The 12,110-nt window shown below is 37.9% G+C and overlaps 3 protein-coding genes, 1 long non-coding RNA gene and 1 other non-coding gene across 5 annotated transcripts; 4 read left to right on the top strand and 1 right to left on the bottom strand.

Moving 5' to 3' along the window:
* The first annotated feature begins 162 nt into the window (after positions 1-162).
* Positions 163-2,380, top strand: LOC110754338 (perakine reductase-like). Its single transcript, XM_021955396.2, has 7 exons — positions 163-357; positions 540-710; positions 833-1,036; positions 1,242-1,414; positions 1,590-1,686; positions 1,809-1,962; positions 2,088-2,380. Exons 1-7 carry the CDS (start codon positions 298-300, stop codon positions 2,279-2,281), a joined length of 1,053 nt encoding a protein of 350 aa, XP_021811088.1. The 5' UTR covers positions 163-297; the 3' UTR covers positions 2,282-2,380.
* LOC148293450 (uncharacterized) lies at positions 1,349-2,802 on the bottom strand. The gene is made up of 3 exons (XR_015836564.1): positions 2,715-2,802; positions 2,181-2,261; positions 1,349-1,669 (listed from the first exon to the last, which is right to left on the bottom strand). It is a non-coding gene; the product is annotated as an uncharacterized LOC148293450 (long non-coding RNA).
* LOC110754339 (perakine reductase) lies at positions 2,730-5,747 on the top strand. Its single transcript, XM_021955399.2, has 7 exons — positions 2,730-2,889; positions 3,342-3,509; positions 3,764-3,967; positions 4,179-4,351; positions 4,806-4,902; positions 5,058-5,211; positions 5,417-5,747. Exons 1-7 carry the CDS (start codon positions 2,830-2,832, stop codon positions 5,608-5,610), a joined length of 1,050 nt encoding a protein of 349 aa, XP_021811091.1. The 5' UTR covers positions 2,730-2,829; the 3' UTR covers positions 5,611-5,747.
* Positions 5,748-6,250: 503 nt separating this feature from the next.
* TRNAG-GCC (transfer RNA glycine (anticodon GCC)) lies at positions 6,251-6,321 on the top strand. The gene has a single exon. It is a non-coding gene; the product is annotated as a tRNA-Gly (tRNA).
* Positions 6,322-6,461: 140 nt separating this feature from the next.
* LOC110747642 (putative aldo-keto reductase 1) lies at positions 6,462-9,199 on the top strand. Its single transcript, XM_088255292.1, has 7 exons — positions 6,462-6,946; positions 7,053-7,220; positions 7,339-7,545; positions 7,686-7,858; positions 8,059-8,155; positions 8,503-8,656; positions 8,862-9,199. The coding sequence occupies exons 1-7, from the start codon at positions 6,887-6,889 to the stop codon at positions 9,047-9,049; spliced, it is 1,047 nt and encodes a 348-aa protein (XP_088111418.1). The 5' UTR covers positions 6,462-6,886; the 3' UTR covers positions 9,050-9,199.
* The last annotated feature ends 2,911 nt before the right edge of the window (positions 9,200-12,110 follow it).

Consider the following 12,110-nt stretch of genomic DNA (forward strand, 5'->3'; position numbering starts at 1 on the left):
AGTCAAGAAGTCAACGTTACTTCTTTGACGCAGGTCAAAAACTTTTGGTATCCTACCTTGACTGTGTGAGGTGAGGTGTCAATTCCTGGCCAATTGATATATACAATAGCGGCGTGGCAAGCTCACATTTAAAACCAAGCAAAAGCCAGCACAGAACTTCGTAGCAGAGAATCAAAATCCCATAAAATAACGATAAACTGTTTTGGCTGGTCTTGAACTCATGCAAGCACCGAATGGGGAGGAAAAAGACAAAGACTTGGGAGTGAAAACGAAGAAGAAGAAGAAGCAGAAGCAGAAATGGCTGAAGAGCAGAGATGCCAGATTCCAAGAGTGCAATTGGGAAGTGAGGGATTCGAGGTGAAACCCATTTCAGATCCTTTATTTTAAGTTTCAAACACTCAACATATTATTATCACAAGGTTTTTTAGATTAGGTGTTTAGATTGGCACTGGTTGCATTGGATTGGTTCCGAATAAAAGCATTGCTTGTTTCACTTTCACAATGAATGTTTGTAAGTTGTAAATACATTTGTTTTGCAGGTTTCCAAGTTGGGATTTGGGTGTACGGGGCTCACTGGAATCTGCAATGAGGCTCCAGTCCCTGAAGAGCTTGGGATATCAATCATCAAGTACGCGTTCGCTAAAGGAATAACATTCTTTGATACATCAGATGTTTGTGGACCGCATACTAATGAAGTTTTGATTGGAAAGGTTAGTCTGCTCCCCAATGGTATTTTTCAAGGTGGTTCATCTCATAAGAACATTCAGTGCTGGATTTTGTGGTGTGGTGTGACTTGTTAGAGGACTTAAAATTTAGCATTTAAGTGTTTCAGGCATTGAAGCAGTTGCCTCGAGATAAGGTTCAGTTGGCTTCAAAATTTGGTGTTGTAAAATTTGAGCCTAATCAAGTTGTTGTAAATGGCACTCCTGAATATGCCCGCTCCTGCTGTGAGGCTAGCCTGAAGCGCCTCGGCGTGGACTACATTGATCTTTACTACCTGCACCGGATAGACACATCAGTCCCCATAGAGGACACTGTAAGCCCTCTTTTTATGGCAATCTAAAGTGTTTTTCCTTTTCAGTTTCTCTGGTTTTTTTTTCTCTAAATCATCATAGTGTCCAACAGTTGGAAGTTGTGGATTTACTCCAATTCAACTCTTCCTTGTAGCAGAGGAATTGGGATTTCTGTACTTCTTGGAATTTTAATTAAACTATTAATCCTTGCTATTTTCGTAAGGGTAGATGGAGGAGCTAAAGAAGCTGGTGAAAGAGGGGAAAATAAAGTACATTGGATTATCTGAAGCTAGCCCAGACACAATAAGGAGGGCACATGCAGTTCATCCCATAACTGCTATACAAATGGAGTGGTCCCTTTGGACTCGTGAAATTGAGGAAGAAATTATCCCACTTTGCAGGTAGAGCTTTAAACATGTTTGGATTTGATACATACTCATTCTTTTGCTGGTAGAGGATCCTGCACCAAGTTCCTGTCAAATGAAGCTTGCTTTCGCAATTTCATTTTAATCCTTCTTCTTCTTGTACAAAAAATGATTAATGTGCAGAAACTCTGTTGTGTATGTTGGACCATAGGGAACTCGGAATTGGTATAGTGCCATACAGCCCTCTTGGTCGTGGATTTTTCGGTGGCAAGGCAGTTATCGAAAGTTTACCTGCAAATAGTTTCCAGGTAACCTATGTTAGAGATTTTATGCATCTCCTTAAATTCAAGACAGCTGCAAATTTCTTCTAGTTGCTTATGAACTATGAGAATAAGCTTGGTTATTTGAAGGCCAATCAATTTGTAACCAGGTATCAAATCCTCGTTTTCAAGGAGACAACCTTGAGAAAAACAAGATCCTTTATGGTAAAGTAGAAAAGTTGGCTGAAAAGCATGGATGCACCTCTGCACAACTCGCGCTTGCATGGATTCTTAATCAAGCTGATAATGTGGTACCTATCCCCGGTGCGTGCGTGCGTGCCCCTTTCCTTATTGCATGTACATGATGTTAAAGGCAATTTCTGTTACTTTTTCTTCATTTTATCTTTGTGTAAACTGGGCAAACTGATCTCTACTTGTGTGTTTTGTAGGGACAACTAAGACAAAAAATCTTGATGCTAATATTGGTTCCTTGATCGTGAAACTCACTAGGGAAGACATAAAAGAGATTTCTGATATGATACCTGTCGACGCGGCGGCAGGGGATAGAGTTTCTGATAGTCTCATTCGCTGCTCATGGAAGTTTGCAAATACACCACCAAAACCTGGCAAAACACCATTTTGATGTTGTTGATTCTTAAACGTTTGCATATGCAATTATCACTATGATTTTGAGTTGGGTTGGCAACGCTAATATTCAGCATCATAATAAAGATCATATTGATCGAAGGTCCATTTTGAAATTGTAACACTCATGAACAAGAACAAAGGTCCGGGACTAATTTTCCCAGTAACAGTTGCAAATTCTTCCCATTAACAGTAACTAATTTTCCCATTTTGAAAGTAACTTGAAACTTTCATGAAACTAAGAAACTTATTCCTTTATAATATTGACAGAAAAGATTGACACAGATTTGAAACTTCAGATCACATTCAAGAGTTTTAGTAGAGACTTCTGCAGACCAATGACATACTCAGTGATCTAAAAGAAAGAATGATGTAAGCAATGACGATAAGAAATCATTTTAATGTTAAATAAAATAACAATTACCATGTACCTTTAAATAGGCTCGCTCTCTATTCTCTGTCTGAACTCACGGAAGTTGCAATCTCCAACTTGAGCACCAATTAGGGAGTAAAAAGATTGAAGTGAAACAAAGAAGAAGAAGCGGAATGGCTGAGGAGCAGATAATTCAAATTCCCAGAGTACAACTGGGAAGTCAGGGTTTTGAGGTAAAACCCATTGCTGATCTTTGAATTCAAGTTTCAGTAGCAGCAAGAAAAATCAAAACTTTGTGGTTACCTTGTATTTCTTCGTTACTTTCTTCTGTTATATGTGTGTTTTTCAGCATAAACTTAAAACCCAATGTACTAGAAGCAAGCACATAGTGTATAGACGGACCAATGTCAACAAAAAAACTTGTTCTTTCACAGTCATCGGGCTTCAACAATCAACATAGATCACAGCAGAAAACAAGAATAAGAACCTCTCAAGGCTTCCCTGTTTTCTGGGTTTTTAGATTAGGTGTTTAGTTTTTCAAAGATTGAGCTCTATTTGTGGTTATTGACTCTGGTTTAACATTTCTGCCATTTAATTATGTTATTTACTCCCCTCCAATTCCAAACAAAAGGTGGTTTTGTTTAACATTGATTTGTTGTAAATAGAAATTTCATTTCTTGTGCAGGTTTCCAAGTTGGGATTTGGGTGCATGGGGCTTACTGGAATCTATAACGCTCCAGTCCCTGAAGAGCTTGGCATATCAATCATCAAGTACGCGTTCAATAGAGGAATAACATTCTTTGATACATCAGATGTATATGGACCGCATACTAATGAAGTTTTGGTGGGAAAGGTAAGTCTGCTCCCAAATAGTCTTTCCATAATTCCAAGGTTTTTCACCTAGTCACACGCGTTATGCCCAGAATAACCCTTTGGAGCCTAGCTTATATGCCATCTGATTAGAACATTCAGTGTTGGATCTTACTAGCTCTCGACAATGAACTAAGGGACTGGAACCATCTAATAAGCCCACTACCTGTTAACTTGCCTTATACGTTGGTCTGCTTTTGTTGTTGGTCATTTATGTTGTCTTCTGTTTAACTTCAGGCATTGAAGCAGTTACCTCGAGATAAGGTTCAATTGGCAACAAAGTTTGGTATTGTTAAAATTGAAAACACTCGAGTGGTTGTAAATGGCACTCCTGAATATGTCCGCTCCTGCTGTGAAGCTAGCCTGAAGCGCCTTGGTGTGGACTACATTGATCTTTACTATCAGCACCGGATAGATACAACTGTCCCCATAGAAGACACTGTAAGTGTTACCTATTTTCCCCCACATTTAAGTGTAATCTTAAGCCTTTTTTCTCTTCTTTTTGTTCATTTTTTGGTTAGTTCTTCTCTTTTTTCTTAATCATGACCCAACCGTCTGAAGTTGTAGATTTGCTTCAACCCTTTTGGTGTGGGACTTCTCAGTGTCTTGGTTCTTTATTAACTTTTAATACTTACAATTGTTGCAAGGACAGATGGAGGAATTGAAAAAGTTGGTGAAAGAGGGAAAAATAAAGTACATTGGACTATCTGAAGCTAGCCCAAACACAATAAGGAGGGCACATGCAGTTCACCCCATAACTGCTATACAGATGGAGTGGTCCCTTTGGACTCGCGAAATTGAGGAAGAAATCATCCCACTTTGCAGGTAACCTCAGTTTAAATTTCAAAGTTCTGTGCAAAAACCAGAGTCAGAAATGAAGCATTGCTACATGTTTCAATAAAGCACTCAATTTACATGCTTCCATCTAATTTATCTACCAGTCTACTTATGAGAGTTGGTGTTCTGGGGGATTTCTATGCTGTATTCCTTAGTCACGCTTCAGTCGGCAGTGCCTTTGAGGTCCCCAGTAGCACTTGTACTTAGTTGTATCCAGTGAACAAAATAAGAAGTTTAACCTTGCACTCAAAAGGGAAAAAGGACATTGAATTGGAGGTTACACAACATATATCCTCAAATTTTTTTGTGTTAGAGGGTGCACTGTATGTTTCTTGTTGCACTAAAGGAAGCTGTTAGCATTTATTCTCAATACTGCTTTCACAATTTGCATGCACGCTTATTTGTCTTGTATAAATAATGATCAGTGTGTGTGTTGACATAGGGAACTTGGAATTGGAATAGTGCCATACAGCCCCCTGGGTCGTGGATTTTTTGGTGGCAGGGGAGTGGTGGAAAGTATACCTGCAAATAGTTTTCTGGTAACCTACGCCACTCAGAGATTTCATGTATTAGCTTTTCAATTCTAAATATTATATGATAAAGAGCATCTCATTCAGACAGCTGCAATGCAAGCCTGGAATTTGTTAATTTTCTCTTGTTGCTCATTTGGTGGCCAATCAATTTGTTATCCCAGGCATCAAATCCTCGTTTGATTGGAGACAACTTTGAGAAAAACAAGGTCCTTTATGGTAACGTAGGAACGTTGGCTGAAAAGCATGGATGCACCCCTGCACAACTTGCCCTTGCTTGGGTTCTTAATCAGGGTGATGGTGTGGTACCTATCCCTGGTGAGTGCCCTTTTCCTTCCTATATAACCTGCCTTATTAGTCGCATAATGTGCTGTGTCAAATAATGGAAAAGGGAAACCACTGGTGGAGATTACTTAATAAGAGGAAAGTACCTTGATCAATGTTTACTGTTGGACAAATCTCTTTTCTTCTTTCTATAACAAATTAAAACTAAGGATACTTACCTCTCCTTGTGGTTTTGTAGGGACAACTAAGATAAAAAATCTTGATACTAATATCGGTTCCTTGGGAGTGAAACTCACTGAAGAAGATGTACAAGAGATTTCTGATATGATACCCATCAATGCGGCGGCAGGGGAAAGAATAGTGGAGAGTTTTATTACCTGCTCATGGAAGTTTGCAGATACACCAGCAAAAGAGAGCACAATACTATCTTAGAAATGCTTGCGTAGCCAATCGGGCCTGCATATTTTTTCTTGTAACAGAGAATGTGATGAGATGTTGCTTGTGTGTATTTTTATTATTAATAAGACTGTGATGTTGGTTTCCAATGCAATTGCAAGTTCTGTGGTGAATGCTGCTCACTTCTGTTGGGATGCCTGAGGTTTTTCATAAATATAGATAGATACTTGGATAAATAAGTAAACCTCCGTGTAAAAGCTAAAATCCATGGGCACCTACCTCAACGTGACATGGGGGCTTGAAACTGGAAGCATCCATGGAAGGACAGGCTTTAAAATTACAAGCACAATTGCCCGGTTGTTCTTATAGTGAGACATAACCTGCTTCATCATCAAGTCGAGAAAAATAGAGGAATTTGGATAGGGTGGTGATTTTCTCACTCCCCTTTTATTCACTTACACTCCCTTTTGTTTTTTATTACTTTTTACTATAAAATAAAAGGGAGTGTAAGTGAACAAAATAAGAGTGAGAACATACAATTTTAAAAAAATGGAGTGTAAGTGGATAAAAAGGGAGTGGGAAAATCAATACTCATTTGGATATTTCTGGTTCAATTAGGAGCAAAGTGGTGATAATTCTAGTAAAATCATTTAACCTGAAATGAGTAAGCATCAAAGCACCAGTGGTCTAGTGGTAGAATAGTACCCTGCCACGGTACAGACCCGGGTTCGATTCCCGGCTGGTGCATTCCATTTTTTTAATTTTTCCTTCTTCGGGCACAATGAAGCTAGATGGATCATGGTTGGATTGGATGGATGAAGACAAACAAATCAAGGACTTGGGGGTTAAATTGGGCGGTCAAGTCAAGGACTTGAGGGGTAAATCTCACATTCCAATTTCATCTCCTTTTATTCAAATTTCAGCTTTGGCTGTGCTCAAATCAGATATTTTCAAGATCCCACCACCTTCATAATTTAAGAAAAGTTGACTTGTTGGTTGGGAGCAAAAAAACAATCAAAAGTTCGTGCAGTGTGATTGAATTTTCTTGAGCTGTAATTGTAGCAGAGTTGACCCTCAGACCCTGTTATATATTGACACGGGGAGTTATGTCCACTGAAGAATTGCCCGGAGATTATAACACAGCAGCGCCAGCCAGTAATGTCAATGCAAAGACTAGTCTAGGCATATAGAAAGAATAACTGGTGTGCCCAACTCCAATCCTAACACGGCGTAGACTTTGCAGTGCTTATTTACCCTATCCTATCCTATCCTGCTTACATTTTGGGATCAATCAAAACAAACAAACGACACTATGGCTGAGGACAAGGCAGTAGAGATCCCAAGAGTTCAACTTGGAAGTCAGGGATTTGAGGTATTGTATTCATCCATTTAGAACACTATGGTTGATTTAGATGCTTAGTTTCTTCCAATTTTTACTGTTTTGTTTCAAAATCTCTGACCTCCTTGTTCATCATCAGGTCTCAAAACTGGGGTTTGGATGCATGGGCCTGAGTGGGGTCTACAACTCTCCTGTCCCTGAGGAGGATGGTATCTCCATAATAAAACATGCCTTCAGTAAAGGAATCACTTTCTTTGACACAGCTGATGTATATGGACCCCACTTGAATGAAATTCTTCTTGGCAAGGTTTGTATTTCCACTTTCTTTGACACACACACACACCTGATTGATTAATTCGTGGTAGATATAATTCACAAAGAAGCAGACTATTAGCTAAAAATGTGTGTGTGTTTTTATAATGAAGGCTTTGAAGCAGTTGCCAAGGGAAAAAGTTCAAGTGGCCACAAAGTTTGGTATTACTGGAAGACGTGATCCTCCTGGAATTACAGTGAAGGGCACTCCTGAGTATGTCCGCTCATGCTGTGAGGCTAGCCTCAATCGTCTTGGCGTCGACTACATTGATCTGTATTATCAGCACCGGGTGGACACGACGGTGCCTATAGAGGAAACCGTATGTGATTCTCTTCCTCATTCAGCTACCGCACCACAACTGAATAATATTGGAAGTGCTTTTACATAGCTTCTTGTAGAAATAGTTGGGGGTTGGCTGGAAAATATTGATTAGATACTTTTGTTTTTCCTGGAGTTTAGGTAGGTGAGCTCAAGAAACTGGTGGAAGAAGGAAAAGTAAAGTATATTGGGTTGTCTGAAGCCAGCCCGGACACAATAAGGAGGGCACATGCAGTTCATCCCATCACGGCTTTACAAATTGAGTGGTCCCTCTGGACTCGTGATATTGAGGAAGAGCTTATTCCAGTTTGCAGGTATGTTCAAAATCCACTTTCAACCCTGAATTGCTTCCCTGTTTTCCATTTTTGTAAGGGTAAAAAAAAAAGGGGAATGCCTCCCCTCTACTTGTGAAAAAATGATTGCAGTTACTTAAACGCTTGTGGAATGTTCTCAAAGTGTGTCTATAATAACTCTAATTTGTGTCAATTATTTTGTTCAATGTTGTCACATACAGGGAGCTTGGCATTGGAATAGTTCCATATAGTCCTCTTGGTCGTGGTTTTTTCGGAGGCAGAGGAGTTGTGGAAAGTGTGGCTCCAAATAGTTTTGCGGTAGGTTGTTCTTCATAATCTTTTTCCGTTATAGAAGTAAATGTAGGTTCTGCAGAGTAACAAAAAACTGAGAGAGAAGAGTTTGATTCTAATCTTGGTTTTTTCTTTGGCATTATGTCACAAAATCATATGTTAACTCAAAAACCTAGTAGTTCAGTAGTTTTGTGAAAATTGTGCAGTTCTTGTCTCACTTTTTTGTGTCGCACTTTTTTATGCAGTTGAAGTACAAAACTACGGGTTCAGGGTGTTTGGATTTTACAACTATAAATTTGAAGTATGTTCTTTTTCTGTGTATGAAAACTAATTTTGGTTGATTGAATCTTGTCCATTTTTCTTTTCTGCGCCAGGCCAACCATCCTCGGTTTGTAGGAGAGAACTTAAACAAGAACAAGGAAATTTACCATCGAATAGAAAGCCTTGCTAAAAAGCACCAAACCGCTCCTATTCAACTAGCACTATCATGGGTTCTGCACCAAGGAAATGATGTTGTGCCTATCCCGGGTGAGTCTTCATTGCATTTTTGTGCTCTTCAACCTAAATTGATTTATAATTGGCATGAAACCAATCAAGATTCTTTAAGATCAGGGTTTTAATTTTTCATCTTTTCAGTTTTCTTACCAGCATTTGTTTGCTCATGAAATCAATCAAGAAACGTTGTTTCTGTCCATTGACACATTGTCCATTTGGTTGTGAATTTCCACTGCAGGGACAACAAAGATTAAGAACCTGGATTCAAACATTGGCTCCTTGGGGGTGAAACTCAAGGAAGAAGACATCAAAGAAATTTCTGATGCTGTACCAATTAACCAAGCCGCCGGTGATAGCAATAGCGGAATCCTGATGCAGTGGCAATGGAAGCTCGCCAACACTCCTCCAAAAGATTCAAAGATCTGAGCTTTAAGACATGGACAGTTTTCCATCTCAGTCTTGGGACTTTAAGGATATTGTATTTTGTTGAATTGATTGCAAATCAAACTTTTGTTGTATAATAATACGGTGGACAAAACAATCACCAATAAATTCTACTATAATTTATAGCTCTCATACCGCTTTTTTTTTTTTTTTTTTTTTAATTTTTTTTAAAGTACAAGCGATAGTGTAAACTACAGGGAAGGGAGATTCGAACCTAGAACCTCTGATCTGCAAGTGAATGCCCTTTTTCACTAGGCTAAACCTTGTTGGCATACCCTTTTCCTCTTATTGTGTTGTACCACATGTTCAGTCAATGTCCTAAAGGGTTAGAGATCTTGTTTAAAAATAATTCTAGACTCCGTTGACGTAGGCACAACTATAATTTAGTACATGTATACAAAATTTATTTTTTATTTTCATATGACTCCTTACCCGCGACCAACTAATGCATATATGATCATATCTTATGCAAGGGCGGAATCAGGAATTTTTCAACGGGTGGGCTAGTTAAAGTTATTAGCTTAAAATTTAATGATTTTTTTTTTTTGGTACTTACAATTTCTATAGTCTTTGTAGAAATAAAAGTAAACATTAAATCATATAAACCACGGTAGTTCATAGCTCCATAAACTAATTTTTAATAAGTTTTAACATAAACCAAATAGGGTTTAACACCATAGTGGATTGAACATCTTGTTGGCATCAAATCTGAACAGATAGAGATGAGTGCAACTTACAAGTGGGATGGACGATCGAGAGATCGATTGGATGTTGGATGCCGATTCTTCCTGTCCTTGGATGCCGATCCTGAATAGAAAGAAGTCGGGACTCGTAAGGTCTATGGAACCGGTGTGGAACCAGCCTAAGACCCTCCGATGCCGAAGTAAGTTTGTTGTTTTAAGAGCTCTTGCTGTTGACCATATAGAAGTATAAAAGTCAAGCTGAAAAGTCTTACCCCTGTGTTGATGGTGAAGGGGTGTATTTATAGAGGGCATTTGGGATGCTTGTGGTGTTCATTTCCGATGTGGGACTCGTGGGAGGGCCCTGTGAGGTTGACACGAGTCCTTAGATATTTTGGGCGGGTGCTTCAAGGCTGATTATGTACAATCGGTATGGGGTGCCGATTGTAGACGAGCTGGGCCTGTATCGGTTGTTTGCAGCTTTGAGACAATGTCATCGGTAGCCGATGCCGATTGTTCGAGGCCTTGGGTACTTGGGTGAGCTTCTCTGATCCACGTGTCGTTGTATGAGTGGAGGGTCAGATATGGTACAAACACATCTAAGGCTTTTTACCTAGATTGACCATAGTTCCTTCATGCATTCATATCATACATGAAAAATTGTTTTATGTAAAAATATTGACTAAGTATGAAAAATGGGTTTTTGGAGTAATCATTTTCTGAAGATAATTTTTGGCGGCTTTTATTCCTCACACATCAAATAAGAAAACTTGATTTTATGGGATTTTAGTATGAAGTATATATTGACTTAATGAGCCATCATTTTTAGCCTAAATCGTATTTTGCACTAAAACCGATTTTTCATATTTTGATTTGGTAGGAATTTGATTTTCTAGTATTTTTATTTGAATCCAAATGGGGGGTACTTCCTTATTTACATTGTAAACTTAAGTAATTGGAGTAATATAAAAATAAATAAAAGTAAAATGACAAAGACATTTACTTAAATGTTGAAAGTGGAAATAAGGTAATCTATACATTGCCACTAACTGGGCTAATATTGAAAATAAGTTAAATATATAAGTTTTATATTTTTTTCTTAAAAAACCACACTGGGCTACTGCCCACTGTAGCCCTTAGTGTGGTTCCGCCCTTGATCTTATGAAACTCTATCAACATAATATTTTCCCCATTGATTTATTTATTGAGATATTTAGTCATATACCCATTTTTAGCACTAATATTATAAATAAACTCTACACCATTTAATTTCTATAAACAAACCCAAAAAACACCCAACAAATGATAGCTGGCCCTATTGAATTTAATTTTGATTATTAAATTACTTTGATGCCCCATTGAGTGATTTGGGCTTTTTTATGAGATTTTGGGGTTGTATTTGTTTTAAGAAATCATTGGCAGTTTTGTAATTTAAAAGAAGTTAAAAACCTTTTTGATATGTTGTAAATGGGCTTTGAGTAGTGTTTCTAAAATCCATTTCATATAGGGTTTTTTTTATAATTTGGGCTCTTATATTGGGTATAATAGTGAATCTCCCTTATTTATTTTGTTTTGTACATCATATATGTTTTGTTTAAATGAATACTAGCCTCTCCACACGCGCTTCTGTGCTTGCGAGAGGTTTTTTTTTATAAAAAAATTAAATTTATTTCAGAATTAAAAAAGATAATGAGTAGTTGTGTTCCATAAAAATAGGATCCATTATCTTATTTTTCTTTTAATTTTAATTTTTTTAATATGAAAAAGTGTGAATTTACCATATTATCCTCATTTAATTAATAATTTCAATTCTTAATGTTTACATTAACTAATGGAATTTTCTAGTATTTTAAATGTTTTACCATTCTCTGCATTTTGCTTTATATATAATTTTTTTTAATATGAAAAAGTGTGAATTGACCATATTATTCTCATTTAATTAATAAATTCAATTCTTAATGTTTACATTAACCAAGATCATTTTCTGGTATTTTGAATGTTTTACCATTCTCTGTCCTTTGCTTTATATATACTAGCCTCTCCGCACGCGTTTCCGCGCCTGCGAGAGGCTTTTTTAAAAAAAATTAATTTTATTTTTGTTTGTGCCTAATAAATCACGGCCATGAACTGGCCGAAGGAGCCCCTTTTCTCGCCCCAGGCACTTTCTCGAGAAACTAAAGCTCAGCGTTCCGCCAAGGTGTTTTGCCTTCCTAAAAACAACGGAAAAGTTGTCAAGGCATGATCATCTCGGCCTCGATTGTAAGCCGAGGCCGAGGCCGAGCAAAATCACGGCCAGAGATATCAGAATCAAATCGTCACGTGATAGCAGGGTCACATGCTTCATTTAATGAAGTAATGCCTCT

The sequence above is a fragment of the Prunus avium genome, chromosome 6, assembly GCF_965620075.1.
Source record: "Prunus avium chromosome 6, drPruAviu1.hap1.1, whole genome shotgun sequence".
NCBI lineage: Eukaryota > Viridiplantae > Streptophyta > Magnoliopsida > Rosales > Rosaceae > Prunus > Prunus avium.